Source organism: Pogona vitticeps, chromosome 6 (assembly GCF_051106095.1).
Source record: "Pogona vitticeps strain Pit_001003342236 chromosome 6, PviZW2.1, whole genome shotgun sequence".
Lineage (NCBI taxonomy): Eukaryota > Metazoa > Chordata > Lepidosauria > Squamata > Agamidae > Pogona > Pogona vitticeps.
The window spans coordinates 90,824,591-90,852,269 of NC_135788.1; the positions used below are offsets into that span (position 1 = coordinate 90,824,591).

At 42.3% G+C, this 27,679-nt stretch overlaps 2 protein-coding genes across 2 annotated transcripts; one reads left to right on the forward strand and one right to left on the reverse strand.

The window, feature by feature from the left end:
* Positions 1-7,709: 7,709 nt before the first annotated feature.
* On the reverse strand, positions 7,710-13,044 carry TCAP (titin-cap). The gene is made up of 2 exons (XM_020799338.3): positions 11,219-13,044; positions 7,710-9,108 (listed from the first exon to the last, which is right to left on the reverse strand). The coding sequence occupies exons 1-2, from the start codon at positions 11,365-11,367 to the stop codon at positions 8,715-8,717; spliced, it is 543 nt and encodes a 180-aa protein (XP_020654997.3). The 5' UTR covers positions 11,368-13,044; the 3' UTR covers positions 7,710-8,714.
* Positions 13,045-13,416: 372 nt separating this feature from the next.
* PNMT (phenylethanolamine N-methyltransferase) lies at positions 13,417-26,523 on the forward strand. Its single transcript, XM_020799314.3, has 3 exons — positions 13,417-21,284; positions 24,338-24,548; positions 25,972-26,523. Exons 1-3 carry the CDS (start codon positions 21,125-21,127, stop codon positions 26,399-26,401), a joined length of 801 nt encoding a protein of 266 aa, XP_020654973.3. The 5' UTR covers positions 13,417-21,124; the 3' UTR covers positions 26,402-26,523.
* Positions 26,524-27,679: the final 1,156 nt, after the last annotated feature.

The following is a 27,679-nucleotide window of genomic DNA, read 5'->3' on the forward strand; positions in this document are numbered from 1 at the left end:
CACCACCACCACCTCACCTGCAGGTTGTGTCACCTCAAACTGACTCTTCCTCTGTCCTGCTTCTTTTGCTTTTGTGCAGAGTATCCATTCCTACATCACCAAAATAAAAAGAGGGCACCAATCTGCATGCCTATACAAATTTATATGTACATAATGATATACAAAATGTACCGTATTTTTCGCACCATAAGACACACTTTTTCCCCACAAAACAGGAGGGTGGAAAGTCTGTGCGTCTTATGGAGCGAAGAAAACAGATTATATTTTCCTGTTTTCTTCTCCTAAAAAATTGGTGCGTCTTATGGAAAGGTGCGTCTTATGGAGCGAAAAATACGGTAAATGATTTTTAAATACAGTGGTGCCTCGCACAACGATTGCTTCATACAACGATGAATTCACACAGCGATGGGTTTTTTTGAGGAATTTCCCCCATCGTTTAACAATGTTCTCTATGGGGGAATTTCACTTAACAATGTCCCTTTTTGCTCATTTAAAAGTGTCTTAAAATGTTTGAAACCTGTTTTAAATGCTTGGATTCCATAGTGCACCTTGTGAAACATGTGCAAACTTAATTTGGTTTTGTTCTGAATCTTCATTAATTTTTGGTGATTTTTTATTTTCCCCATTTAAATCAATTGAATGGACAGTTCAATGCATTTAAACAGGGAAAACAAAAAATCACCAAAAATTAAAGACGACTCAGAACAACACCAAATTAAGTTTGCATAGGGTTCAGGAGGTGGGCTAATGATTGCAAGCATTTAAAACCTGTTCCAAACATTGTAAGGCACTTTTAAATGAGCAAAAACGGACTTCACAAAACCATTGAAATGTATTGAGTCGGCTTCAATACATTCCAATGGAGGAAACATTGTTTCACTCAACGATGTTTCCTATGGGTTTTTTCACTTAAAAAGGGCAATCCGTTCCAATTGGAACGGATTAACCGGTTTTCAATGCATTCCTATGGGAAATGGTGTTTCACAGAACGATGTTTCACACAACGTTGATTTTTTTTGGAACCAATTAACATCGTTGTGTGAGGCACCACTGTAATTTGAGCACAATTATAGCATGTTTTAATAAACCTGTATCCTTTCTGAGACTAATGTGCATGCCTGCTAACAATAGATGAGCAACCAAGTTCCCTCAACATCATTCTCCTTATTCTTTATTTTTAAATCAGATTTGGACTGGACAACCATTTAGATAGGAGATATATTTTTAAAAGGAAAAATAACAATTCACCAATGCACGTAGCAAATGATTTGCACTGGGAGAGAAGCTAGAAAAAAATATAGCTAGGTGTGTTTCCCCCTTTTCTAGATCTACATGTAGATTGGTAATATTTTCTTCTTCCTGTCCCTCAGATCACTTTTCTTTCTCTTGCCTCTATGTTTTAGCAAGAGAAGTAGGTCTGCAAGCATGGAAGTCAGCTTTCTGACACCTGTTTTACAGATCTTATCCTTCTGCACTATTCCTAAAAGGATTTCCTGAGCATTTACTCTTCTCTCTAGTGCTTCCAAATATGACAGCTAGGCTCTGCACTGTGCCAGTAAATGTCAAATTTTAAAAAGACTGTGCCTTGGCTTTATCTTCAGATAGAGGAGTGTAAAAACAAACAAACAAAAAGGAAAGAAATGGGGTCACTCTCCCTTTGTCCCTGACTGGCAGGTTTGAGGGCAACTCCCTGTTAAGGTTGCTCTAATTTCAAGCCTTTATTCCCCATTGTGCTTGGGAGACAGCGCGGGCAGTTGGGATCTGGAGAAGCCGGATCAACAGGTCTGCCTTCTCCTGAAGCTTCATGTTCCCTCTGCTATATGGATGCTCTGACCTTTGGTCACGTTGGGAAGTTTGTGCTGTTATGTTAGGTAGCAGTCCCCCATGGAGGGAATGAGCTCTTTAAAAATAACAGCAAGTAAACAGGGGCATTATCTCTTACAACGTGGATGCTTTCGGGAGGAGGTGGTGTTAATCGGCCAGCATTACCCTTTTATACTCCCTCCCAGTACCTCTGAGAACTGTCTCTACCTTCTGCACCCTGTTACCCAAACAAACACAGATGCTGCTTGCTTTTCCGTCTAGAAACTGGCACGCTGGTGGGTGCTTCCATACCAGGTCCTCCTTCTATTTTTAAAGCTGAATCCCTTTTAAAGAGAGAGAGAGAAAAGAGAACTTGCTTCTCCCTCCCAAACACAGATAGAGAAGCAACTCTTTTCAGTATAAGGAAAGCCGAGAACTCTATGTGCTGAAGAGGACCCTCCTCCAGTTACTGGAGGCAAATATTCATATATTATTTATTTATATGTTGAATTTGTATGCCATGATCTCTCACAGAAGCTCAGGCCAGCTAACCATCAACATAAAGACATACGCATTAACATCACAATGTGCAAATGTCTTTAACTGCAAATTGTATTATAAATCTGTTTGAACATGTGCTTGGTTGGTTATCCCCCAAAAAATTTTTAAATGGTAACAGGTAGAAAGACAAAATACAGCTGATGTTCAAATAAGCCGATAATTCATATCCTGAAATCAGCTCTTCCCAAGCCCCCGTTGGACCAACACATAAATAGCTTTTAGTATTTCCTGATTAAACCCTCTCAGAATAATATTAGGCACAAGATGCTTTCCCTCTGGCTACAAGTTAGGTAAATATAAATATAAATATTATTGAAAATCTGTTCATCCCTAAGAGTCTTCCAAATGATAGAAACATACAGATTTGCACAGATCCTACTGACTGCCTAGCAAATATACCTGCATTGCCTATATCTCAAAACTGTTTTCCCCAGAGCCTCCTAAAGGTCTACTGATAATTAGCTTTTAGTAGCATTAGGCACTCGGTAGATTTTTCTGTTAAGCATGTCAAAAAGACTGCCGCTCTGAATTCTTTTCCCTGTGGCTACAGATTAATTCTCATTTATTCCTCACAAGGCTTCTGTCAGCTCTCTTATTTTATTACTCAAAATTTGTATTGCAATAATGTGTCCAAAAAATGTTTTGAGTGATGGTGCCATGATGTGGGGGGGACTTATAAACAATATAGGCTGAAAGTTGGTTTTAACTGTAAGTTGGCTTGGTTTTAAGAGAGTTGATTTTAACTGAAAGAATGGGATGAAAAGAATGGTGGAATCACCAACTTCAAAATAGGGAGTTCCATTTCTATGCGAATGGAAGTGCATACTGGCTGAGTAGGAAAGTACTGGGGTGCAAAAAGAGGAGGAAATTTTTTTTGCAGTAGGGCCCCCATATCCACGGGATCAGCATCCACAATTTCACCTATCCGTGTCTGAAAATATTAAAAATATTAAAAGAAAAAAAATCCAGAAAAAAACTATTTTCACAGGTATTACCAGAACCGATCACTAGAGTGCGCCAGATACCATGCTATGAATACATACCATGGTCTCTGGTGCCCTCTAATGGCCCAGTCTAGTAATGTATGTTAAAATATCTGCTGTTTTCAATATCCACAGTGGAGCTTGGAACCAATCCCCAGAGGATATAGTATTATACTAACAAATATACAAAATCCTTACTGAGATGTTACATTTGAGTTCTTTAGTTCATTTATACCTTTTTAGTTTATTTTAATTTTTTAAATATATTTTGTGTAAACCATCCAGAGTAGACAAGTTCTAGATGGACGGTATATAAGTTTAATAAATAAACAAGTAAACAAACAAACTGTGCCACTTGAGGTAGGTGTATGTTTGTTCATGTGATGAATTCTTCCTCATACAAAAAAAGGAAAAAGAAAGAAAGAAGAAAGCAAACAAAGCAAGCAAGAAAAATGTTCAGTTTCCTAAGAGCCAATATGGCGGAGTGGTTAGAAGGTTCCCCTAGGATTCAAGAGACCTGAGTCCATATCCCCCTCAGTTAGGAGACTCACTGGGTACCGGTAACTTTGGTTCAGTCACAGTCTCACCTGCTTCACAAGACTGTTTTGAGGATGATGTGTAGGAGGAAAGCCATATATACTACAATATCTCAACCTCAGTGGAGGAAAGGCAAAATTAAAGAAGCAAATGCAGAAGTGTAGCAAAAATATGCGATAAGATATAAAATATAGTGTAGGGAATTTGGGGGGTTTCTAGAGGGCAATTTCATTGCTTGACTCCCTGCTTCTGTGTAGAGCAGTAGTGTTCAGTCACTGAGGACTAGGCCTTGATATATTAAGAGGCTTTGTGTGAAGATCAGTGTTTAATTGAAAACTGGAGAACAAGGGGGGCACTCCTGTCTTCTTCTATAGGTTTGCCATCCAGCATGAACTTACTTGATTTTTTTTAATCCTATTGTCAGTGTGCTTCACATATGCTTTTTTACTGCATATCAAGAAAACATTATTTTCTATTTGAAACTCTTAGTATTTTCCCACTGGTTTTTGTCATTTTTCTTATCAGGAAAAAAATCTATTTCGTAGGGAAAATTAAATATGTAGCTGCATATTTTCTTTTGACTGGTAGTGATAAGAGCTGGGAAGGTTATTTGTTGATTTGTTTGTTTTTGCACTACAGAACAGTCACCAACCAACTGTCGCAATCCATAACTTTCCCAGATTCTGGATAAGAGTCTTCTGGAGCTGTCCAGGGGAAAACAACCCCTCCCACCCAGTGTCAGCAGGCAAATTGTCCGCAGTGCCTTGATTCCTCCCGCCCCCCACACTTAATTTCCCAGAAAATATTAAAAAAATTATCTCGGTATATCTCTTAGCTGGTTTTGAATGTGGTTCATACTCAGGCCAAAAAAAAAAAAAATGCCTCAGAAACTTTAAGGAAGCAGAATGAATCTCGGAAGAGATCCACAATGTTGAAATTGGGTTTGAATTTCACCTCAGTTAAAAGCAAGGTGGCTGCTCTACTCAAGGTCAGCCCCAACAAACAAACATTAAAAGGACCAAATAACTCAGAATGGCATCTGCTGATTAACATGGGAAATAATTCCCAGGAGGATAAAAAATCTCCTCATGGGACTCTCTCTCTCTCTCTCTCTCTCTTTCTCACTCTCTCGTTGCTACCTTTAACTGCCCTTCTAACAAGGGCAACACTTGGCAAATTCCCTCTTCAGCTGGATGTCTGGGCTATAGAACAACCTCTGAGAGGGGTCCGAAGCTGACAAGCATCCCTCTTCACTGAAGCCATCCACTCCCTCCTGCTCCTTCCATCTCCAAATTATAAATAGCTTTCCTGAGGCCTGGCTTTCAGCCTGGCGGATCACACTGTCCTCCCAGCTGAAGCACTGGAGAGGGGTCCGATCTGGCAGCCTTGCCTGTCTAAATTATATAATTCAACTCGCTACTGGCCAGCTCCATACTTTGCATTGGTACCAAATCCTCAGGGCCCTGCCTTGGCATCATGAGTGGGGCCCAAAGGCTTGGATTAGCTGTCCCAAACCTTCCTCCTCTGGCTGCGAAATCTTGCCCACCTCCCTAAGCACCCAGCCAGCCAGCCCTATTTCAATCATCATCCTAGCGACCTTGGATTACGCACATGCAGGGACACGTGAAGGCTGGACTGCAGGGGCCTAGGTTGGGTCTGAACTTTGCTTCTTGGGCTATCTTTGGGGCTCCTTGTTGCTGTCTCAGCCTGTCGTTGCTATTTCCAAGAGTTTGCCTCAGAGATTGCTAGGAAAGGGGTTGCTAAGAGGGGGCAGTTGGAGTGATCCACAGTGTGTGTTTGTGCACGGAGAGAGATGCTCTACTACTTGATTACCAGTGAAAACTGCGGGATAGTAGGCCCCTCATATCCACAGGATCAGAGTCCGCAGTTTCATAGTGGACTGCAATCAATATACAACATACAAGGCTTTAGGCCTTGTAGTCTTTGTCTTACCTCCTTGTATGTTGTATAAAGGAAATCAACCCTGAGTGCTCACTGGAAGGACAGATCCTGAAGCTGAAGCTCCAATACTTTAGCCATCTCATGAGAAGAGAAGACTCCCTGGAAAAGACCCTGATGTTAGAAAAGACAGAAGGGCTTGGCGTGCTCTGGTCCATGGGGTCATGAAGAGTCGGACACGACTAAACGACAACAAAATCTCTGTAGTTTCAAGCAGATCATCGAACAGACCCCCCTCCCCCCGTGTATGTTTTAGTAGAGAATGCTTCTATTCAGAGGGCCAACCAGCTGGCCAGCTTTGCCCTCGATTTCATGATATTCCATTCCATCTCTCTTCTGGCCTGTGCAACAGTCACTCTACATGCCATGACATCTGAGTGTGTCCAATTCATTTTGTTTCATGTTCCCCCTGCCTTTCCCTTTGTAGAGTTCTTTTGAAGGGGTTTCTGCCCTGTTCATTTATTTTCCAATGGTGGCCTCACTTCTGCCAGTCGTCAGCCTCTCCAGAGTATATTAATACCACTTTGATGGTGTTGCTTTGGCAATATAAAGGTCTCAAACTTCACCCCTCAGCTGGTGTTACCCCACATCTGGCTGTATCTTATTAATTGGATTTCCTTTCTTCTAAGTGGTCAGGAGAGAACAGTACAGTACTTTCTTTGAAGCTTATGTAGTATATGTCAACAAAAACATGCAAGGTGAATCAAAAGTCAGCCTTCATTTTCCCACAATGACATAATCTTTGCTATCAGAATTAGTCCATAAGTGAGTTTTGTTTGCTGTTGCCTCCATAGTCTTTTTGTTGTTGTTTTAATAGGGTCCATGTGTGGTGAGTGGGTTGTTATTTATTTTATTGCAGTAGTACAGTACTCTGTCACTAAATGGGCAGGATAAAAATACAACAAACAAACAAACAAACAAACAAGGAGAGTGTGGTTGTTTTTACTATATAGCTTCTTTGTGGTTTCTTTTTTTCATTTCTGGTGATTCTAGTGCTTACTTAAGCAGGGGTCTGGTATCCCAAGCACATCAGTATGGACCTAACAGTTCCCTGGTGGTATTTTCTGGTGTTTTTTTTAATTAATCTTATTTCATCTATGTCCAGTTTTACACAGTCCAAGAGAAAGGGACCTACCTGAGGTTACTTTATGGACTTGGGGTTCGTGGGGGTTAATATATAATATCTCAGCATGCATCCAATGCATCTTCCCCCTGCTCCCCTCCCTGCCAATAGCATGCACTCCTCACAGCACTCCTGTGTAACCTTTCATATCAGGAATCACTGTAGCTTATGTTTGTATTGGATATTCATAGAAACATATAGCCAGACCATTTGGGCAAGGGCAGCACAAGGTTGCATGAGGGGGGATAAGGCATTGCAAGATCACCACACAACTCTCCATCATGTGCAGAGCCCTGCATGCCACTCAAAGAAGCCCAAGCTTTGCAACCTGATTCTGTGTTGTAACATTACATTCCAGTGATGCTTGTTGGCTCCTTCAGTAGGACCTAGCTGCAAAGGGACTGCAGAGACAAGGCACAATAAGAAGATGGCACAAAAATATTGCCTCTAGGACCATCTGCCACAAGGTCTTGCTAAAAAGAACTGATCCAGTGTCACTGGAACTGAATGGTAGCCACTACTCAGAGAAAGTTTGAGGAGAGCTGTTATCATATCCATGTTAAGTAAAAACCACACCACACAACGGTTCATCATTTTTAAACAAGACATTCATATGACTTTCCTCTTCCCTTCATGTCTGATGGGGTTCAGGGTAGCCCTTAAATATGTACACCAGATACAGAAGAGATGCATAACTTTGTTAAAAATGTACAGCTGTAGAAATGAAGGGAAAGCACATTCTGTTAGTTCCTTTTTTTTTTATTAACCCATGAGAGCACAATAACAAAAAAGACATTATTTCATTACAATGGATCTTTTCTTTTAAAAGAAAAACAGGACAAGGAATATAAGGATTTGACTTTTATTCACAATGGAATTCTCCAGCATTCTCAACTACTTGTCTACAGGGGTGGAGAAGGAATAAGGATATAAAACCACATCAACATTCTTGTGCTGTGCTTTCCAACCTAAAGTTTCTTCCTTTCTATTTCAATAAATCCTTTGATTCATCTCTAAATGATCATTTCCCCAAAACGCAGAGGTTCCTTATTTGACATGATACATATTCATTAAGTGGGATATCTAATCATGAGGTCGCATGACTGAAGTCATAGAGCTGGGGAGAGAGGTAGCAGAATAGGACCTTAACAGTCCATTGCAAAACCTAGTCTTAGAATCTTCTCTCCCTCCTCCTAGTCCCTCACTGTAACAGAGTCATAGTAATGAAACCCAAGAAGTTCCTCTGCTTCTTTCTCATTTTCTAACTTGCTTCTAAACACTAGAACTTACTTCCCTTTCCATGCTAGATCTTAGAAATAGTTCTGTCTCTCACTCTCTCTTGCTAAACTCAGGGTTCCTGTCTCCCATCATTCTATACTTTAACTCTTTTATCTGTAAATTTATTTCACACTACCTAACCTCAGGGTATTCACACTTTAAAGGAACAGGGGCTTTTCCTTCATTTCATCCAACAGACTATTCTTATGCCCCCAGAATCTGGTCATTTAAAATACACTGTGCAAAAATATAAGCAATGCTGACAGATCTGCATATACATCTAATCATATAAACACACACGGATGAAGGAACAATCCTGTCCTCTTCTCAGAGGAGTTCATCATGATGGATTCAATCCTACCAAGTATTTTCTACAAGTCTGGGCCTCTTTTGACTGTCCTCATGCAGCAAGAGATGCGAAGGCCAAAGTTCCACGAAGGAACATTGCTGGTGCAAGTGTCCCCAAGGCCTCAACCTCTCTGGGCCTCCTGAGACATGGAACGGGACAATGAGCGAGGTACGCCTGCTTTCCTGAAGTCGGGACAGCTGGGCTGGACAACCGGGGGCAATTCCTTGGTGATCTCAGCCAAAGGTGTCTTATCAAGGCACACACCCGTAACGGGCAGTGACTCTACAGACTCTGAGGGAGTTGGTGTAAATTCCCGCTCCACTTTGGTTAGCTTAGCTGGGGTGAACATGGGCAAGGGCAAAGACCGCTGATAGGGCAGATGGTAGGAGACAAAGGGTTCACCCAGCATGCCCAGGCGGAGAATGCCCCATGGTGACCGTTGCACAATAACTCGGGCCTCCTGTTGCTGGTGGTAGGTTTCTTTGCGCCGTTTGTCTACTTCAGACCTAGAACAGCTGTGGGAAAGGGAACAGATACCTAATTATAAATTAATTGTGCAAGATATCCCAATTTAATAGGCTGCTCCCCTGACCTTGAAAGACATACACCACGGACAGACTTTGGAGGTGGAGGTACAACTCACAGGATTCTGTGAGCCAGGGATTCTCAGAGTTACTGTCCAGGAAACCTAATTTTCCCAAGTTCTGAAGGGATAACAATAATAATCCTAGAACTGCAGAGCTGGAAGGAACCCTATGGATCATTGAGTCCCGCCACTGTCAAGTAGGCACATTGGGGAATCAATGGAGACATTTTGGCCCTCTAGATAATTTGGACTCAAACGCCCACTCTTCCCTTTTGGTTGTTCTTGATGGGGCTTCTGGTATTTGAAGTTCAAAATATCTAAAGTGCCAAATATTATCCCCTCCAGCCCTATGTATCACAATCTTACCTCATTCTTCTGTCTCACTCCCACTTTCCCTGTTATGCAATGGTGGTAATCACTATTTATAAGAGATTAGACAAGATCCTGGACCTAGGTCTTCCAATGACCAATGAACTGTGATAGCTAAAAACGAAGTTCCTGTACCAGTGAAGTGACCAAGTTTATTGCCATCAATACCAATTTATTCAAGCTAGAAACACAAAAAGGGATTTTGAAGAACCCCGAAAATCTTTCTCTAAACTGCATGTGATAGACAGGACAAAAGGAAGCACTTAAACTATGGAATACATTATCACAAGATGTAACAATGTCCATCAACTTAAGCCATAGCCTCCAGATGATCTGCTACTTTCATCACACCTCACTTTTGTCTGATGGGAACCAAAATTCAACAACATTTAGAAGACCACAGGTTCCCCAGCAATAACTTAAAGGGCTTTAAGATGAGATTAGATAAACTGAAGGGTAAATCTGTGAGTCCCGACTGGTGATGAGTGCATGGTACTACTGGGATCAAATGCAAAATGCCTCAGTGTATATCAGTTGCTTGGAAATATGAGTGGCCGGATGCTATGTTGTCCTCCAATGGGCTTCCCAGAGGTACTTGGGTGGACACTATGGGACAGAAGGTACTGGACTGAAAAGAGCTTTGGCAGGACCCAGCAGGGTGCTCTCCATTTCAAAGGCAGTATCAAATGCAATGGGCAAAGAACAAGAAGGGGCAGCCATCCCATAATGTTCCTCAGAAGCATCTGCCTTGGCCTCTGATAGAGACAGAAAGCTAGACTAGATACAGCCTGGATCCGAATCTTCAAAGCAAATAAGATATTTTTAACCATGTGTCAGCAATGAAGATGGGAGATGGGGAAATCACTTTTTAAAAATCATTTTCATTTTTTAAAAGTCACAACTGTGTTATTAATTCACACTAGATAACCACGAGCACACACTTCATGCCACTTCCCTTCAACTCATCTCCTTCCATTGACCATCACCAGTACTATATCATTGATGTTCAGAATTAATGTCTCTGATCTATAAGCCTGAATGAACTGATGTGTATTTCCCCTTTTTTCTCTTCCCCCTCCTTTTCCTACACTTTGCTGAAATTTAGGCTCCTCAGGAAAGGGTTTCCCTCCTCTTTTCTGCTTTGTATAGCATCATGTACACCAATGGTGCCCGATACAAATTAATATTGATCCATAAACCATCTACCGCCCTGCAGCCAAAACCCACATCAAGTAGCTTTGGGCCAATCATCTTCAAGGTAGTGCTCTCCAGATATGTTGTGGCCATGCTGTTTAGAAGTGAGTGGAATCATAGTCTAACTCATCTGGAGGGCAGTGGGTTGGGAAAGACTGTTTGAGGTATGGAGAAGAGAAAACATCACCCCAGATAAAATCCCTTGTTGTATTAACTCCTTGAGAGCAAATCTGTTTCCCAGTTCTTTCATAGAGTTGCCTGTATCCTGTATGTCTAGACCACATACGATTTGGCCATGTTTAACATCTTAGATTTGACTAGACTTTATCCATCTTTGCTTAGAAGTTCCAAGCAGATGCTTTGGCCCGACTATTAACTCCCAAAACAAGAACAACAACAAAAATCAATCCCATTAGATTATTAATTCTTTGACCAAATTTATCCCAACTTTTGCCTGACCCAAATCCAACACTCACCCCTCTTCTGGCCTAGTGGTAAGTGACAGGTCTTTCCATTCAGCACTGAATGATTCCCTCTGCGCAGTGTTCTTCTCAGACACCTGGCAGGTCAGTTCAGCAGCAGACAGTGTTCCGGAGCTGCGCAGGATCACACTTTTGCCACGCATTGTTGCGTCTGGGTTCTTGTTTGAGCTAAGGATGGGTTCTTGAAGCCTTGATTCTGCCTGATCTATTGTCCCTGCTGTGGGTGACTTATATAGTCTTCTGGGCTAATTCCCAAGGGCTAGCGTCTGGAGCTATATTGGTCTTGCTGAGTCACTGGTGGAGCATTCTGATACTAGACACCTCTGCTCTCCTCCTCCCTCCCTTTGCTTCCCTGAGTTGTGTATGTTACTGGAAACCACGCAAGTGATGCTACAGTATTTTTATACTCTTTTACCTCAATCCTTCCTGGCAAGAATTAGTAGTTGTCGACAGGTCATTCAAGTCCTTTGTCATGAAAGTTCAAACAGAAAGAATCTTCTAACTTTGAAATGTATACAGTACTATTATGCAATAATTTATAAATTGGATACCAAAATGTTTATTTAATTTAAGACCATAAATTTGATTCCACTTGAATAGCGACAAGATTTTGGGCAGGACAAGTTTTTATCCTCTAATGTTCATCATCTCAATGTAGCGCATCTACAGGGTGCATGCATTTTCCTGCTGATCGCTGAGGAGTTAAGACATTTTTAACTAGCAATTCAGTTGTTTTACACATCAGAATCACTTGATCATTTTGACAGGAAACAAATACAGTTCCATAAACAGTCAAAAATGGTGTTATCTGAAGAACACTTTTTGAATGTCGATTGTCAACTATTTTAATGATTTTTGACATTTGGAAAGAAGTCAACACATACCTAATATTCAGACATTATTCCATATCTACATTTATAGGAACATCTCTGTGTACAAAATTATTTTAAAGTACTTGTTCTTATTGGGGTTGGAGGATGAACTTAGTCAGGTATCCTGGTACTAAAAGGTTCTCTGAGCAAGGGAGGGTGCAATTCAGAAAGGCATTTGGCAATGGATGGGAAAGAGGTGAGTGACTTCTAGATGGGAGCGGCCAACACTAAGCCAGCACAGCTGAGTGACGTATCTTGGAGATGAAGTCATTGACAGATTATCTTTCCTCCCACTCACTCAACCTTCCCGTTTAGTGTTTCAGGACTCTTACCATCCTCGAACACCCAACAGAGCCAGGTTGACACCCACTTCTCTCTCAGTCGTAAAACACCATGCCAAAACTTTGATCTATCTGGGAGAAAACGTCCAGCAAGGCTTTGGAAGGGGAGGTGGGGACACAGGCAACGTGAGATGTTGATCAGGCAGAAGACCTCTTGAGAGGGGAAGAGGAGGAGCTGTGGGTAGAGAAGGCAATATTCATGGAGCACATAGAAACACCATGAGTGAGAAATGGGAGAATAGAAAACAGAGAGTGAGGCTGAAGAGTCAGATCTTGACCAGATCTGATTCCAGTCCCAGCCATGGAGCTCACTGGGTGACTGAGCCTACACAGGCAACCTAACATATCTTGTTGTGTGGGAAATATATTAGAAGAGTGCTCAGCATCTATGCCACTCTGCACTCTGCAAAGTAATGCGAGGGCAAACAAGCAAGCAAGCAAACAAAAAACAAGGAGAACCTAGCAGTTGAAAAGATGTTGTGATTTAGGTACTAAGGATAGACTTAAGATTCGTTTATCTGCTTATGATATTTTGTTAATAATAGAAAATCCATTAAAAGTTGTAGAGAAAGTTAAATTACATTTAAAAGAATTTGGAGAGGTAACTAGGATTGCAGATAAAAAGGTAAAGGTTCCCCTTGACAATTTTTTTGTCCAGTCGTGTTCAACTCCAGGGGGCGGTGCTCATCCCCATTTCCAAGCCATAGAGCCAGCGTTTGTCCGAAGACAATCTTCCGTGGTCACATGGCCAGTGCGACTTAGACACGGAACGCTGTTACCTTCCCACCGAAGTGGTCCCTATTAATCTACTCGCATTTGCATGCTGTCGAACCGCTAGGTTGGCGGGAGCTGGGACAAGCGACGGGAGCTCACTCCATCGCGTGGATTCGATCTTACGACTGCTTGGTCTTCTGACCCTGCAGCACAGAGGCTTCTGCGGTTTAGCCCGCAGCGCCACCACGTCCCTTAGGATTGCAGATAAATTGGCATAAATCAGAAATGTTGGTTTTTATTATAATAAAGGGGGGGGAGAAAAAAATGAGTATCAGCATTTGAAAGACTATTAAGTATTTAGGTATACGTAAATATCCCAAACAATTTTGAAAAAAGAGGATTTCAGTTTAATTACAAAGAAGTTAGCTGACTTAAGGAAAATTGGATTGTGATGGTCTGGCAGAATTGTAGCATATAAAACAAAGATACTTTTCTTTTTGTTATATTTATATGTTGTTTTTATGTGTCTGGAAGCCGCCTAGAATGGTTGTAAGACCAGATAGGCACGATAATAAATAAATAAATAAATAAATAAATAAATAAATAAATAAATAAATAAATAAATAAATAAATAAATAAATAAATAAATATTTTTTAAAACAATTATGGTGCTACCAAAAAAATTAAGGAAGAAGAGTTAAAGGACTGACAAAATATGATTAATAAATTTTGTAACAGAGATAAGGTCTCTGGCTGCAGAGTCAGAGGTTGGGAGTTCAGTTCCTCATTGTGCCTCTTTTAGATGGGCTGGACTTGATGAGGGTCCCTTCCAGCTCTGCAGTTCAAAGGTCATAAAGGTTATATACATCTGAAAAAAGTAGAGGTTTAAGATTGCCTAACTTGAAGCTATACTGTGTTATTGTTAATGTGCTATCAAGTCAGAACCAACGTATAGCAACTCTAACAGTGTTTTCAAGGTAATCTATCCTCAATCACATGTCTTAAAATAATCTCAGTTTTACAGATTTTGCTGTTATTTAGATGGTTTTAAAAAAAATTTGTTCACACAACACACAGCTAACATTGATCCATCTGCCCTGGCAATCAGTTTATTTCCTTTTCACTGATGGGGTTGTTTTAAAATGTACCCATCATGTACCATTGCAATTCATTTTGATTCTGCACATTGCTGTCAATTTATTTACTTTGCAAAGGAGTTGGGTTTTTGGGTGCTGTGGCCACTTCATGGCCACTGTGCTTTTACCATTTTAAAAACTTTTTAAAAAGACATACCTGTATTGGTAAATCACATGTTGTAGCAGCAGCAGTCACATTCACAAAACAGGAATACACTGCTCAGAAGTAGACAGCCTTCCCCCACTCCCTTGTTGGTGGGGAAGGAGGGCTTGAGCAGAGAAAGGCCATTTCCTGCTTGGGATTGGTTTTTTTTTGGGGGGGGGGGAGAAAGATGTGTCAGCATTTATCAATTTATCAATAAAGTATTTTTAAAAAATTAAACAAGGGCCCTCAGTATTGCCCCAGAATCATCAAGATAAAAGAATTGATTCAAAATACTTGTCCAGTGTAGTCTGCTAAAGCAGTTCAAATAGCCTGAAATGAAACAATTCTTTTCACAACAGTGTGAATGTACCCACTTATAGATACACATGACTGCATTTTTTGTTGTTGTTTAGTCGTTTAGTCCTGTCCGACTCTTCGTGATCTCATGGACCAGAGCATGCCAGGCCCTCCTGTCTTCCACTGCCTCCCAGAGCTGGGTAAAATTCATATTGGTAGCTTCAATGACACTGTCCAACCATCTCATCCTCTGTCATCCCCTTCTCCTCTTGCCCTCACACTTTCCCAACATCAGGGTCATGATGTTGGGAAACATGACTGTATTTTAAAATGCATCAATTCCAAAAAGCAGTAAAAATAAAACAATTATTTTAGCATGTGTGATCAAGCCCAGAGATATTTAAGGAATGGTTTTACCAGTTGCGCTGGTAAATTTCCATGGCTGAGCAGGGATTTAAACCCTGTTCTCCAGAGACCTAGTCTGTCACTCTACACAATGGGGACCCTAAGACTATACTATGTTGCAATCAATTAAGATATGATTCAGATGTTTTATTTCAGCCTAATAAATTCATCTCGTTGAATATGGAAGGACAAGAACTACAGTTTTAAAAGTGTTGCCTTTTTCCAGGATGCTTTATAAGCCTGCATGAAGCACCCCCTCCACAATATCCAGATTTCAAAATCAAGGTTCTGGCATTTCAGTACAAGTACTGGATTCTGTTTTTTTCAATACAAATACAGTACTGTGTTTTTCAGAATATCTCACTCGCTCGATAAATATGGAAATGTGCAATATTCACAGAATGATGAAACTCTGCCAATTACATATTTTTTAAAGAATATATTTAGTGAACTTGCATCCTTCCTTGTATCATGGATCTCAATACAATGTACATGGTTCGTAAAGGCTAAAACGCACATCAGAGTTGAGTGGTTACTGGAGTGAAAGCTACATTGCTGCCTTTAATGAACTTTCACAGCCTCCCTTCCCCAGCCTCCCCTTCCGGGAGCATGATTTCTCAGGTAAGAAATCAGCATCTTGTCTTTTGAGGCCCTTTCAGCAACAAGTGGAACACCCCTCCATCGTTTGAAGCAAGGATCTTGCTTACATGAATGCACTGTAGAAGTTGGTTGCTTAAATTTGGTAGCAAAGAAAGGGAAGAAGTAGTTTGTTTTCAAAGGCTTTGTAGCAGAGCTTCAGCAGGAAACAGATACCGTGCATTTAAACCAACCACATTACTTATTTTAAAGGAAGATTTTTCTATCAGCCACTGAATTTTGTTGGCAGAGGAGATCTGCTTCCTACAAGGTCCCAACAAAACTGAGGTTACCCACCAATATTTTAGAATGCCAAAACAAACAAACAAAAACAGAATTGGAATTTATAATAGTTTGGAATTCAATGTGCTATCCACAGTTGCTAAGTCAATGTTGCTAGAAAAACTAACCATCATTCTAGCTATTATAATATTCCTAATCATGTTAACCTTCTTTTGAAAACATTCTCTAAAAATTGTAAGCCTCTGAGAGACTAAGAATGCCCTCTATTGGTTGATAAGATTATAAAATCACCCTTCAGCAGCCCCACATACTGCTTCCGCTCCTGCACAAAGACCAGAAGAATTAGATTTTATACTACAACTTCCAGAATCCTCCAGCCATGCTGAACGAGGGATTGTGGGGGTTGTAGTTGAGACAGGTAACTTTTCTGGGTGGTGCTCTTGCATGAGGGGGTTTACTCTGTTTTGCTCTGTAAGTTTGCATTTTGCTCCAGCTGTACATGGCTGTGTGACCATCAGGGGTATATGCATCAAGTGTGCCTCTACCTGTTGTTGTGTCTGCATTTCGCTTCTGTGCACTGCTGATGTACACAAACAGGAATGTGCACACACATACATGCAAGCAGCTGAATGCAGGAGAGTGCCACAGGCAAACACACTGGAGTCTATATTTGCCGATATTTGTAGCAACACGCAGTGGCATTCTATGGAATGATTAGTAATTTTTAGGATTAACACACCAACATTACTGATTTAGGCTGCAGATCTGTTTACTTGTTGAATTCTGTGGGACTTAACATTTGTGCAGCTGCAAATAGGATTACATGACTAGACTCTGAAGTTGCCGAAAACCCTACTTAAATCAGTATTGTGTCTTTTTTATAATATTGTTATCTGCATTGCCTATATCATTGTGGATATTGTGCAATGATCAATGTGGTGTGGATCTTTTTTAGGGCTAGGCTTATGAATACATAGCTAATGGGCTCAGCTATGTGACACAGCATCTCAGTGTTATTAAATTATGTTGACAAATTGCTATAAGCAGTGATTCACTCTTGTGTTGCCTGTCTGTATATGCACACATGTGCATATATGTTATTATTTTCCCTTCCACCTCAGAACCCTTCTGGACAATTTTAAAAGCACTTCTGCTAAGTAACCTTGAAGCCCACCCTTATCATAGGAAACTGGAGATGTGTCCCAGGCCCTCTTGTTGACGTGTGCTTGATCGCTTTGGAACAGCCTGTTTTACATGGAGTTTCTCCATCTGAGCCTCCCAGCTTGCATCAAATAGACTGGAAAGGATTGGAGTCTGTGCCTGAGCACACTCCTACATACACTGAGGGAGGATTAATTACAGCCTCCTGGCTCATGAGACCCAAATACTGTCTCACACTGGTTGCTATCACATACAGTTCCTGCTCAGTCTAGGCAACAAGAAGATAAACAAAACGTGTGTATAAAGATAGAGCCAATGGTATCTCTGATCCACGGCCAGGTGCAAATCTTGTCACATTTGCCCACAAATCTGTGCAGAAAGGTTTGTTCTAATCCTATAATTCTAAATTTAAATCCCCCCTTTTACCTTTCTGGATTTTGATCAATGGAATGACCATGTGCAAATCTGCATTAGATAATTTAATTTGGAATAATTTGCTGGGGAGATTAAATATATTTCAACTCCCAATTTTGCCCTTAAATCTCACACATCAAAGAGATTACATTTTTTTTCTTCCCCAGACCGAGACATACTTAGCTGAAACAATTACATATAACTAGTTGCTTTTGGGGTAACACAAAATACAGCTAGGCGTAATGAATAAAACCTAATTTTTTTATGAATAACACCTCTTAGCTATCAAAAATTATTGTTTAATTAACATAAATCATTTTTGAATATTTTTTCTAGATCTTATGCCATTCTTTGATCAGGGAAGTATTTGGTTTCTCTTCTGTATCTTTATAAATATTTCCATGGTGCAATATCAGAAGAGGACAGCAGAAAGTATTACTCTGTTTTACTGCAATGTCGGTAACTGCAAAGCAACTTGTTAATAATGTGAAATGCAACCAACCAGTTGCATGATTGGAGGAATGATAACGGTAATGGCGATCTGATTCCCATGAAGTCATGAGTAACCCAAAGTTTTTTTTCCAAGTGAAGTATTCTGAGCTCTGCTCCTCCTCTGCTCCCATTTAGAGTTGCCAGTTAGCTTGTTACCCCTGAGACCACCTTCTCTACTCCGATGCCCCCTTCACAAGCGTTGAACTTCATAATCTACTGCTAAATAGCTCAGTGGTTTATGCCTCTGGCTGAAGTTTGATTCCCCATTGTGCCAGCTTGACAGGGGCTTGATTGATGAAGATCCATAGGGTCCCTTCCAGGGATTGCAGTTCTAAGATGATGATGATGACGACGATGACCACTATACCCCTTTATGTATGGTTTTATTGTAGATCAAAGCCAGGGAACCTGCACCTTGGAGAACTTGTTGAATTACAATTCCTTTCACTTCTTTCCATCAGAGGTGCCGCTTGACACAGGTGGTCGTTGTACTCCTACAGACTACAAAGGATTGCTGATTGGATCAGAAGCAGATCATTGGGAGGCTCTCTTTTTCTCAGACTGCTGAAGAAGGTTGGGATTCAAACACATCCTGATGCTTCCTTATGTGTGTGTATCATGTAGGCCACATGATCTGATAGGAATGATTGTTAGCAATTAGTATTAAATATTTTGGTTCAGTCCCGTTGAAGAGTTTTTTTAAACTGATTTCTTCAGTTTACATCCTGCTTTTCTCTCAACCGCCTGATCCTGAAGTGGTTGCCTCATTCTGCCTAATGGTAGGGCTGGACCTGGCTCATAAACAGCATGGCTGTTAGCGGGCACAGCTGACATTCTTCTGCCCCAGATCTCTGGATTCTAAAATGAGGGGGGGAAATAGATAAAGAGTTCCTATGGTAACCAGGCCTTGGCAGTCTGGAAGACAATGGTCCAGTATGAAAGAGGTACAAAGCTGATGACTGCTGTTGGCTCTATGCCCAGAATGGGTCCTGATAAAGTGAAAGCAACATGTGCTGCTTATATACCACCCAATAATTATGCAGGCTACACATAAAATCCAGGATCAGAAAGATGTGAAGATGGGAGTGGCCTAGGCTTGCTCCTCTCTGGCCATAATTTCAACCTCCTTCTGCAATTGGAGACCAATGACTCTCAAGGGGAGAGCTTCTCTTATCCATGTGGGTCCTCAACTAGCGTTAGAATTCTAGAAAAGCAAGACTCTGCCTGAACAGGGCTCTTGGTTTGACACATAAGACCTTTGAGGATGCTAAGATGGCTGCTTTTAGGTTGGAAAGCATAAAGGAATTTTTTTCCTCCTCTCCCAAGGAATTTGGGGTGAAAGTAGAGATCAGAACAGAACATCCTGTGGGATTCCCTATGTAGCAAAAGGGATTTTCCAGGGCTGGCCCAACATCTCAACCAATGAAGCTCCCAACTCGCCCAAATCAACATGAGTAGTGCTCAGAGCCAACCTATTTATTTTGACCTAGGAGGCAGAAAGGGACGTGGTGGTGCTGTGGGTTAAACCGCAGAAGCCTCTGTGCTATAAGGTCTTTAGATCTTCCTCTGTAAGATCAAATCCACGTGACGGTGAGCTCCTGTCAATAGTCCCAGCTCCCGCCAACCTAACAGTTTGAAAGCATGCAAAGGTGAGTAGATAAATAGGGACCACCTCGGTGGGAAGGTAACAGTGTTCCGTGTCTAAGTCGCACTGGTCATGTGACCACGGAAGATTGTCTTCAGACAAATGCTGGCTCTATGGCTTGGAAACAGGGATGAGCACCGCCCCCTAGAGTCGAACACGACTGGACAAAAATTGTCAAGGGCAACCTTTACCTTTATTAGGAGACAGAAAAAAGGCCATAAGCACCCCTCCCCTATCCCTGGCAGTAAAAATGCCATCAGGATTCCCAATTAACAATTTGCTGCCCTTTCACAACACCCAAACTCAGCTGCCTAAGGTAGCAGTCTTGTTTTGTCTGATGGTGGGGTCAGTGCTGTCATATAGAGAAATCAGACTGCACACCTTCCACAGTCCTTCCTTGAATCTAGGCTTCTCTTCCCAATCCTTGTGATGCTTTCCCAGAATCTTCTAAGATGCAAAAAAAAAAAAAAAAAAAAAACGGTTACGAATATATTTCTGTCATGCCTCACTTCTTCTACCTGTCAGCTGGATGCATCTAAGGAAGCCTTGCTTGACACTAGCATTGTAGACATGGAGGTCAAGAACTCCCACCATCCTCAGCTGGCATCGCTATGCTGGTTATGGGGTTTGTAGTCCACCACACTGGGAGGGAGCTAGACTGGGAAAGGCTGACTTGAATCTTCTGGGTTTTATTTTTTTTTGTAATGTTGAGAATTCAGTCCATGGACCTCCTGGATAATTAATCTAAGTAATGGATTCTGGTATCCGCTATTTAGAACAAGAACAATCCCTGTTCTCTCATCTGGATCGTGCATTTCCTGATACAATATTGTGTGTACATATAGGAGGATGTGATTTTCGGCTTCTGCTTTTTCAGTGGGAAGGAGGGGGTGACACTTGGCATATGAAATCCATGGGCCATGTGATATCTGTCAGCAAGTCTCTTCTTCCCTGAAGGATGCTGGTGTCTGGCCACTCCACTTCCTCTTTCCCCTCCCAGCCCTCCCTAGTTCTTGACATTAATTTGGTTATAGTAGATGGACAGCCTCAATAAAGTGTCCTTTCAATACAGTTCTTAAACGACCATCCAATGCAAGATAAAGCAATCCATCACCTGCCACCCCCACAGCACTGCCAGACCCTCCATCAAACTCTTAGAAAAAGGTCTTCTCAATTACTCCCTGGACGGAAGGGCATGGAGGTGTGTTAGAGAAATGGCCTCAATTTATAGATAGCCCCGCAGGGAGTCTCTGATGGTATCAGCCCAAAGTACTTGGTACTAATTGCATTCGGTCCATTAAGCTGTTTTGATGCCTTCGGCAAGCAGGGCTATAAAACCACTTGACCAGCTTCTGCTCACCAAGCGAGCAGGACGCTGCAGCTCAGCATCTCCCAAGCTATGAATGCCAATGGAGTGGCCGCTGTGGCCAAAAGCTACCAGACATTCAACCCGAGGGCCTACTTGCAGAACAACTATATGCCCCCTCGCGCCAACTTCACCAGTGAAGAGTTTGCAGTACCATGGAAACTCCGTTGCCTGGCAGATGCCTTTGCCACAGGTATGTAGACACTAAGCTTAGAAGACTTACTTTTTTTTAAAAAAAATTACTTTTTTGCACTGCAGCTTGTAGACTCTCCCCAACCAGCATGGCTCAGACTTGTAATGACCGGGGTCTTCTGCAGGTTGTAGTCCAAAATGTAACTTCTATTAATTGGTTTCGCTACAAGCGAGAGATGCTTGAATTTTAAAAGCAATTTCCCTTTTGAGCACTTCTCTTATAAAAAAAAACTTTGCCGCAATATTTCCTGACAATATTGGCCCATATCCTGTTGCACAGCCCCACCTGTGCAATGAGAGTGATGTCACAAGCCAGGTTAGATTACTGCTCTTTAGAGAGTTCACTTTTCAGTTTTGAGGTGTGCACAACTCACGGACAATGAGAGGAAGTTGTGCTCACCCTAGAATCAAACAAGGAACTCTTTCATGAGCAACAGTCTGCCACAGACTGCAATGTCATTCTCATTGCACAGATGGGGTAATGCAACAGGTTACTGGCTGATACTATGAGGAAAACATTAGCTGTCCAAGTACTGAGCGTGCAAAATTGAAGCATAGCATGTTGGAAAAGGATTTATCTCCTCTGTAGGGTATTATTGTTTCTTTTAAAAATCGCAGAATACCACTGCCAGCTCCAAACAAGGTTTTCCAAGCCTCTGCTCAAACTTTGCCCATTGACTGTGATGCTGTCCACAGATGCTGCTTGCAAGATGTGTGACAATCACAGCTTGCAAAAACTTGTGGCGGGAATGGGCTGGACCGTCGTTAAATCAAAGCAGTACACTTTGCAATAGAGCTCAGCTTATTTGCCAACTGATACCTGTGTGCATGTATACCTGTGTGCATGGGGTGGTCCTGGGTCTATTTTACAGAGGACACTCTTCTGCTGGAAATGCTTTCAAAGAACAGTCTCCTATTTGAAAGCATCCTTAAATTGAAAGACTGTCTGCTACACACCTTTCTGGTTAAAAGTGAAAGAATCACAAGAAGGACATGGGGCCTTCAACTTGCCAACCAACAGCAACATCTGGAACAGCACACTGAGCAGACATAGTCATTATCCCCAAGATGGTGAGATGTGCTGTAATTTTATCTCTAAGCTACAGTATTATTTGTAAATGTGCATCTATATGTACACATTAACCTATGCACTGTTATGCACCTCTGTTCCAGCTTTTATCTTTTTGTGTGTGTGTATATATTTCCCATTTTTTGTGCAGATGTCAAGGTGCCATCCTAGAAGAAGAGTTTGAAAAGTTCTTCTATATTACAATTGGCCAGAGTGTTCTAGCAATTGCAGTCTAAGATTTCAGCCTAGGAATACAATGCAAAGTATCTTACAAGCAGATATTTGCCTCTCTGTTAACAGACCAGGGGAAGCCAACATTCTTAAGTCCTGTCTAGTTACTGAGGAAACGAACTGCTTATTAATCGATCTAGAAGAATACCAGTATCTTCAATCTATAAGGTTTCTGTAGTGCTAGGATTTCACCCAAACTTTCAACATTTTAGCTTCTTTCTCAAGGTTTCTGGCAGAAGGCAAAGAAATGGTTCAGGGTGATTGAAAAGCATGAGCAGGTATAGACTTTGCCTCAATTGATGGCAAGTTTCTGCTGTTAACTTTGCTTCTTGGCTAAAGGACCGGCCCTACTATCAGTCAGAGGGAGGCAGCTGCCTCAAGAAGTTTATTCTCAGAGACAGTGTAGAAAATAGTGTTAGCGAGATAGTGTAGAAAATACCATGCCGTGTGTCCCATGTGGCCTGGGCTGCACCCATTAAACCTGTTTTCAACCCAGGAGTACAGTAGAAGTCCATGGGCAATTACCATTGTTCAAATAAAATTTGACTGCAGTCCTGTCTTTTGAAATGAGAATGTTGACCATCTTCAGGTGGCAAAATGTCTCAGGCTGGCCCTACGTGTCCAGAAGGTTGTATTCCCAAACATGGCCACATATTGCCCCTGGTGAATCAGTTGCTTTCCCTTGCCTTTGTTGTGGATGTTCACAAGGTAAGAGAAAGATGGAAGAAGGTTCCTCTCAATAGCAGAGTAAGCTACTGTTAAAGGTAAAGGTTCCCCTTGACATTTTTAGTCCAGTCGACTCTAGGGGCCGGTGCTCATTACGTTTTTCAAGCCGTAGAGCCAGCGCTTGTCCGAAGACAGTTTCCATTGTCACGTGGCCAGCGTGACTAGGGAGTGCCGTTTTACCTTCCCACCGAGATGGTGCCTATTTATCTACTTGCATTTACATGCTTTCGAACTGCTAGTTTGGCGAGGAGCTGGGACAAAGCAATGGGAGCTCATTCTGTCGCATGGATTCGATCTTACGATCTTACGACTGCTGGTCTTCTGACCCTGCAGGACAGGCTTCTGTGGTTTAGCCCGCAGCGCCACCACGTCCCGTTGAAGCTCCTGTTAGTCCCACAAAAAAGCAGGCAGGAGTAGTTAAAACAAATACCTAACCTGTATTCAGAAAGTTACATTCAAGACCAAAAAGCCGAAGCCTTAATTCTGACCAGATTGACCCATGCCCTTGTAGAGCACATGGAAGAGGAGCCACAGTATGCCAGGAAAGCATCATAAGAAGAAGGGAGGAGAAGAATTGACAGGGGGACCCTGAGACTATTGGTCTGAAACAGTAGCAGAAGGAAGTAAAGGCAAAAGAGAGACAAAAGGGCAGGCAGGATTTCTGGCTCTCCTTACCCACACATGTGATCAACCAGAATCGACAGGGGTCTATCAGTGAACCTTGGAGGACGCCAGCTTATCACTCTTAAAAGTATCTGGCCTTACCTTCTGGAATCTGGAGACTTGGGCACAGAGACTTGGAGTAACACATTAAGCAAACTTGTAAGCCGTCAGGCATTACTTTGGGGTGTAATCAGGGCATTAATAACATTTCCTCCCCTAAAATAAGACTGACTGATCACATCTTTATTCTTCCCCCATATAATTTACTCCTTGTTGTTGTTACTTGTTTTGCGACAAAAGAAAGAGAAAACTTTCTTGGGTCATTTTGAGAGGATTTATTTAGTTTTTGCTCTGATTGTTTGCAGGGGAAATCCATGGCCATACAATCATAGATATTGGCACGGGCCCCACTATCTACCAGTTGCTTAGTGCTTGTGACTACTTCGAGGAGATTGTGGCCACTGACTACCTGGAAGTGAACCGGGCCGAGATCTACAGCTGGGTACATGGCAATGATTCAGGCGCCTTTGACTGGTCCCCTTATATCCAGCATGTTTGCAGAATTGAGGGCAAAGGGTAAGAAGTAAAGGAGGGCTCCCTGGAGTTGAGCTGGAGATTCAGCTAAATGTAACCACCACCACTTTTGACTTACCTTGCCCCCTACGGTGGGCCGGGTGCCTCTGGGAGTGGGTGCAGCAGTGGGTGCTACAGCATCTGAATGGGCTACAAGAAGCGGGAGGAGAGGAGGAGATGCCTAAAATTGCACTAACCAGAAGTTGTAGTCCAGAACATCTAGCACTGCTGGGGAGGTCAGTGGTTTAGGCTGGAAATTCGATTCCCCACTGTGTCTTCTTGACAGGGGCTGGACTTGATTATTCACAGGGTCCCTTCCAGCTCTGCAGTTTAAAGATGATGAGTTTTTCTGGACTGTGCCTCCTCAACAGCCTAATGGGAGGATTTTATGTTGGCTGTCGTGCTTCTTTTTCATAATCAGCCACCATATAAATACTGTAACATAACTAGGCACAATCCTCTCCTTCTGCCCACCTCAGTGGTCAAATCAAAGCCCTTATAATTCACGACAGCAGTACTTCCAGTCTTGCCCTAATAGAATCACTAAGTGCAATGCACCCTGAAAGAACATCTAGACCAGTTCACTGTCAATACGGAAAATCTAGTGCTAGCGCTGGTGGTGCAAGATCCCTGATTCGTACCAACCAACCAGCCTCATCTCCTCTTCTTCCCTTGCACTCTGGTCTCCTCTCAGTGTGCTTATCAGACAGCTCGCTACTCAATTTGCCTACAACGTACATGACCAGGTAGCAGCAAACATTAAAGGTGCCAGGCACTCATCATAAGAGCCCACATAAACAGACTCCTCAAGGAGTATCCAAAATGCCTACAGATGTTTTGAGCCATAGCAACAAACTAATTTTACTTCTTTTTCATCTTCACTGTGAGCTGCTCTTTTGTAAAGCCACTGAGTCTTGATTGCCCATTAAAGGCCAAGTCATTTCCAAATACTCTGCATTAAAACAGAGTAGCTCACAACCGTGTATTCTTGCTGGGCAGAATGTACAGTATGTCTCTCTGGATGGTGAAGACTGCAGCTAAAGCTCAGAGGGGACAGGGAGGCTTGGAGGGTTTGGCAGATGGTGCCATCATTCCTGCGAATCCAAAACCCCATGGAATTTGAGCTAAATTAATCGTAGTTCTGCCCCACACGTTTCTACAGCAGATCCTCTCATGATAGAGATTCAAAGCCAACCCAGTGCAACTGAGGAAAGCTGCTAGTGGGCTAGAAGAAATGTTGACTAAGGAAATGGCAGCATAGCCCTGACCAGTGTGAAGGAAAGTTTCTCTTTTTTTGAATATGTCAGAGGATCCCTTAACTGACAGGGCCAATGACAATAACCCATGATTCTAGGAATTCTGGTCCAAAATGTTTACTTTCCAACGTCATGCCTGACCCTCTGCATTTTGCTCCTAACTACTACAGGGAGCCATGGAAAGAAAAAGAGCAGAAGCTGAAGAAGAAGCTCACCAAGATCCTTCCCATTGATGTCCACCAACCCAAACCCCTGGGCTTTGTGCTCAGCAAGCCAGCCGATGCCTTGGTGTCTGCTTTCTGCCTTGAGGCTGTGAGCCCCGACCGCCCAAGCTTTGACCGAGCACTCCGGAACGTCACCACCCTTCTCAAGCCTGGAGGCCATTTCCTCATGATTGGGGCTTTGGAAGAGTCTTTCTACTTGGCTGGAGAAGCCAAGCTGTCTGTAGTGCCCATGAGAGAAGCAGATGTCAAGGAATCCTTCACCAAGAGTGGCTATTGCGTCCACAACTTCCGCTCCTACAGCATGCCACCGAGCCTGAAGATTGGTGTGGATGATGTACAGGGGATCTTTTTCATCCATGCACAGAAGTCAGCTTGATTCCAGTTTGCTCAGAAGCTTCATTCTCCCCTTGCTTGCTAGAACACCATAGTGTACTGTATGTAGCTAGTCGTTCGGCTTGCATGCTGATACTTCCTGTATTATTAAAAAAGGTAAAGGTTCCCCTTGACAATTTTTGTCCAGTCGTGTTCGACTCTAGGGGGCGGTGCTCATCCCTGTTTCCAAGCCATAGAGCCAGCGTTTGTCCGAAGACAATCTTCCGTGGTCACATGGCCAGTGCGGCTTAGACACGGAACGCTGTTACCTTCCCACCGAAGTGGTCCCTATTTATCTACTTGCATTTGCATGCTTTCGAACCGCTAGGTTGGCGGGAGCTGGGACAAGCGTCAGGAGCTCACTCCGTCACGTGGATTTGATCTTACGACTGCTTGGTCTTCTGACCCTGCAGCACAGGCTTCTGCGGTTTAGCCCGCAGCGCCACCACGTCCCCACCCCTGTATTATTAGCACCATACTAAAAAACCCATAATTCCTGGTCTTATTTTTGTTTCATCTCAGGTTTATTGCTACAAATGACTGTTTTAGTAACACAGAAATCATGTAATGTACTCACACCATCATTCTACTTTAGTGGCCAAGGAGAAAGGATAAGAATTCATGTTTAGTGTCCTGCCACCACCTTGGCCACAGGAAGGTAACTTAGCCATTGTAGGGCGGCAGGCACTCAAAAGGTAAAGCAGAGGTGGCAGTCAGCAGAGGTTGGGAAGCCAGTTCCTAGCTCTCCTAGACCCTCTGATGGCTGCAGAAACCCACCACCACCAAACAGGGGCTGTCTGGAAAAGCTTTTGCAATATTCCTTTTTATTTTATTTTACTTTTCAAAATATGGTTCAGAGAAGACTGAGGTGAAGGAGCTTAAACAAACTATTTGCACCCTTGCTTAAAGGAAATTCACCACTCCTGGAGGATTCTAGGGGTAGAAGTTGCCATTTATTTATGAGGGGAGGGGGAAATACCAAGGCACATGATTATTAAGTCGTAAATGTACTACTGGCTGAAATGTAGTTGAATGTCTTAACTGTGATTCCACTGGAAGTATTTTGTTTGCGATGATACAGAAGCCACTTCTGGTGTGTCTTCTACAGCAATCCATTGTAGAGATGCAAAGGCCAGAAAAAACTTCGGAAGAAAAAAAACTCAGGAGGAAAAAAAGTATCAGCTGTGTGGGTTTATTTTCCCCATTTTTTTCTGTATCTTTGCATCTGCAAGTCTGATTTAATACTACCAACATCAAGCAACAAACATGCAAGTGTGAAACA

Coding starts and splice junctions, on each gene's coding strand:
- TCAP (XM_020799338.3), bottom strand. CDS start 11,367: ATGCGTGGCAAAAGTGTGATCCTGCGCAGCTCCGGAACACTGTCTGCT. Junction 9,109..11,218: donor ACCACTAGGCCAGAAGAGGG/GTGAGTGTTGGA, acceptor CCTTTCCCACAG/CTGTTCTAGGTCTGAAGTAG.
- PNMT (XM_020799314.3), top strand. CDS start 21,125: ATGAATGCCAATGGAGTGGCCGCTGTGGCCAAAAGCTACCAGACATTC. Junction 21,285..24,337: donor GGCAGATGCCTTTGCCACAG/GTATGTAGACAC, acceptor GATTGTTTGCAG/GGGAAATCCATGGCCATACA. Junction 24,549..25,971: donor TGCAGAATTGAGGGCAAAGG/GTAAGAAGTAAA, acceptor TAACTACTACAG/GGAGCCATGGAAAGAAAAAG.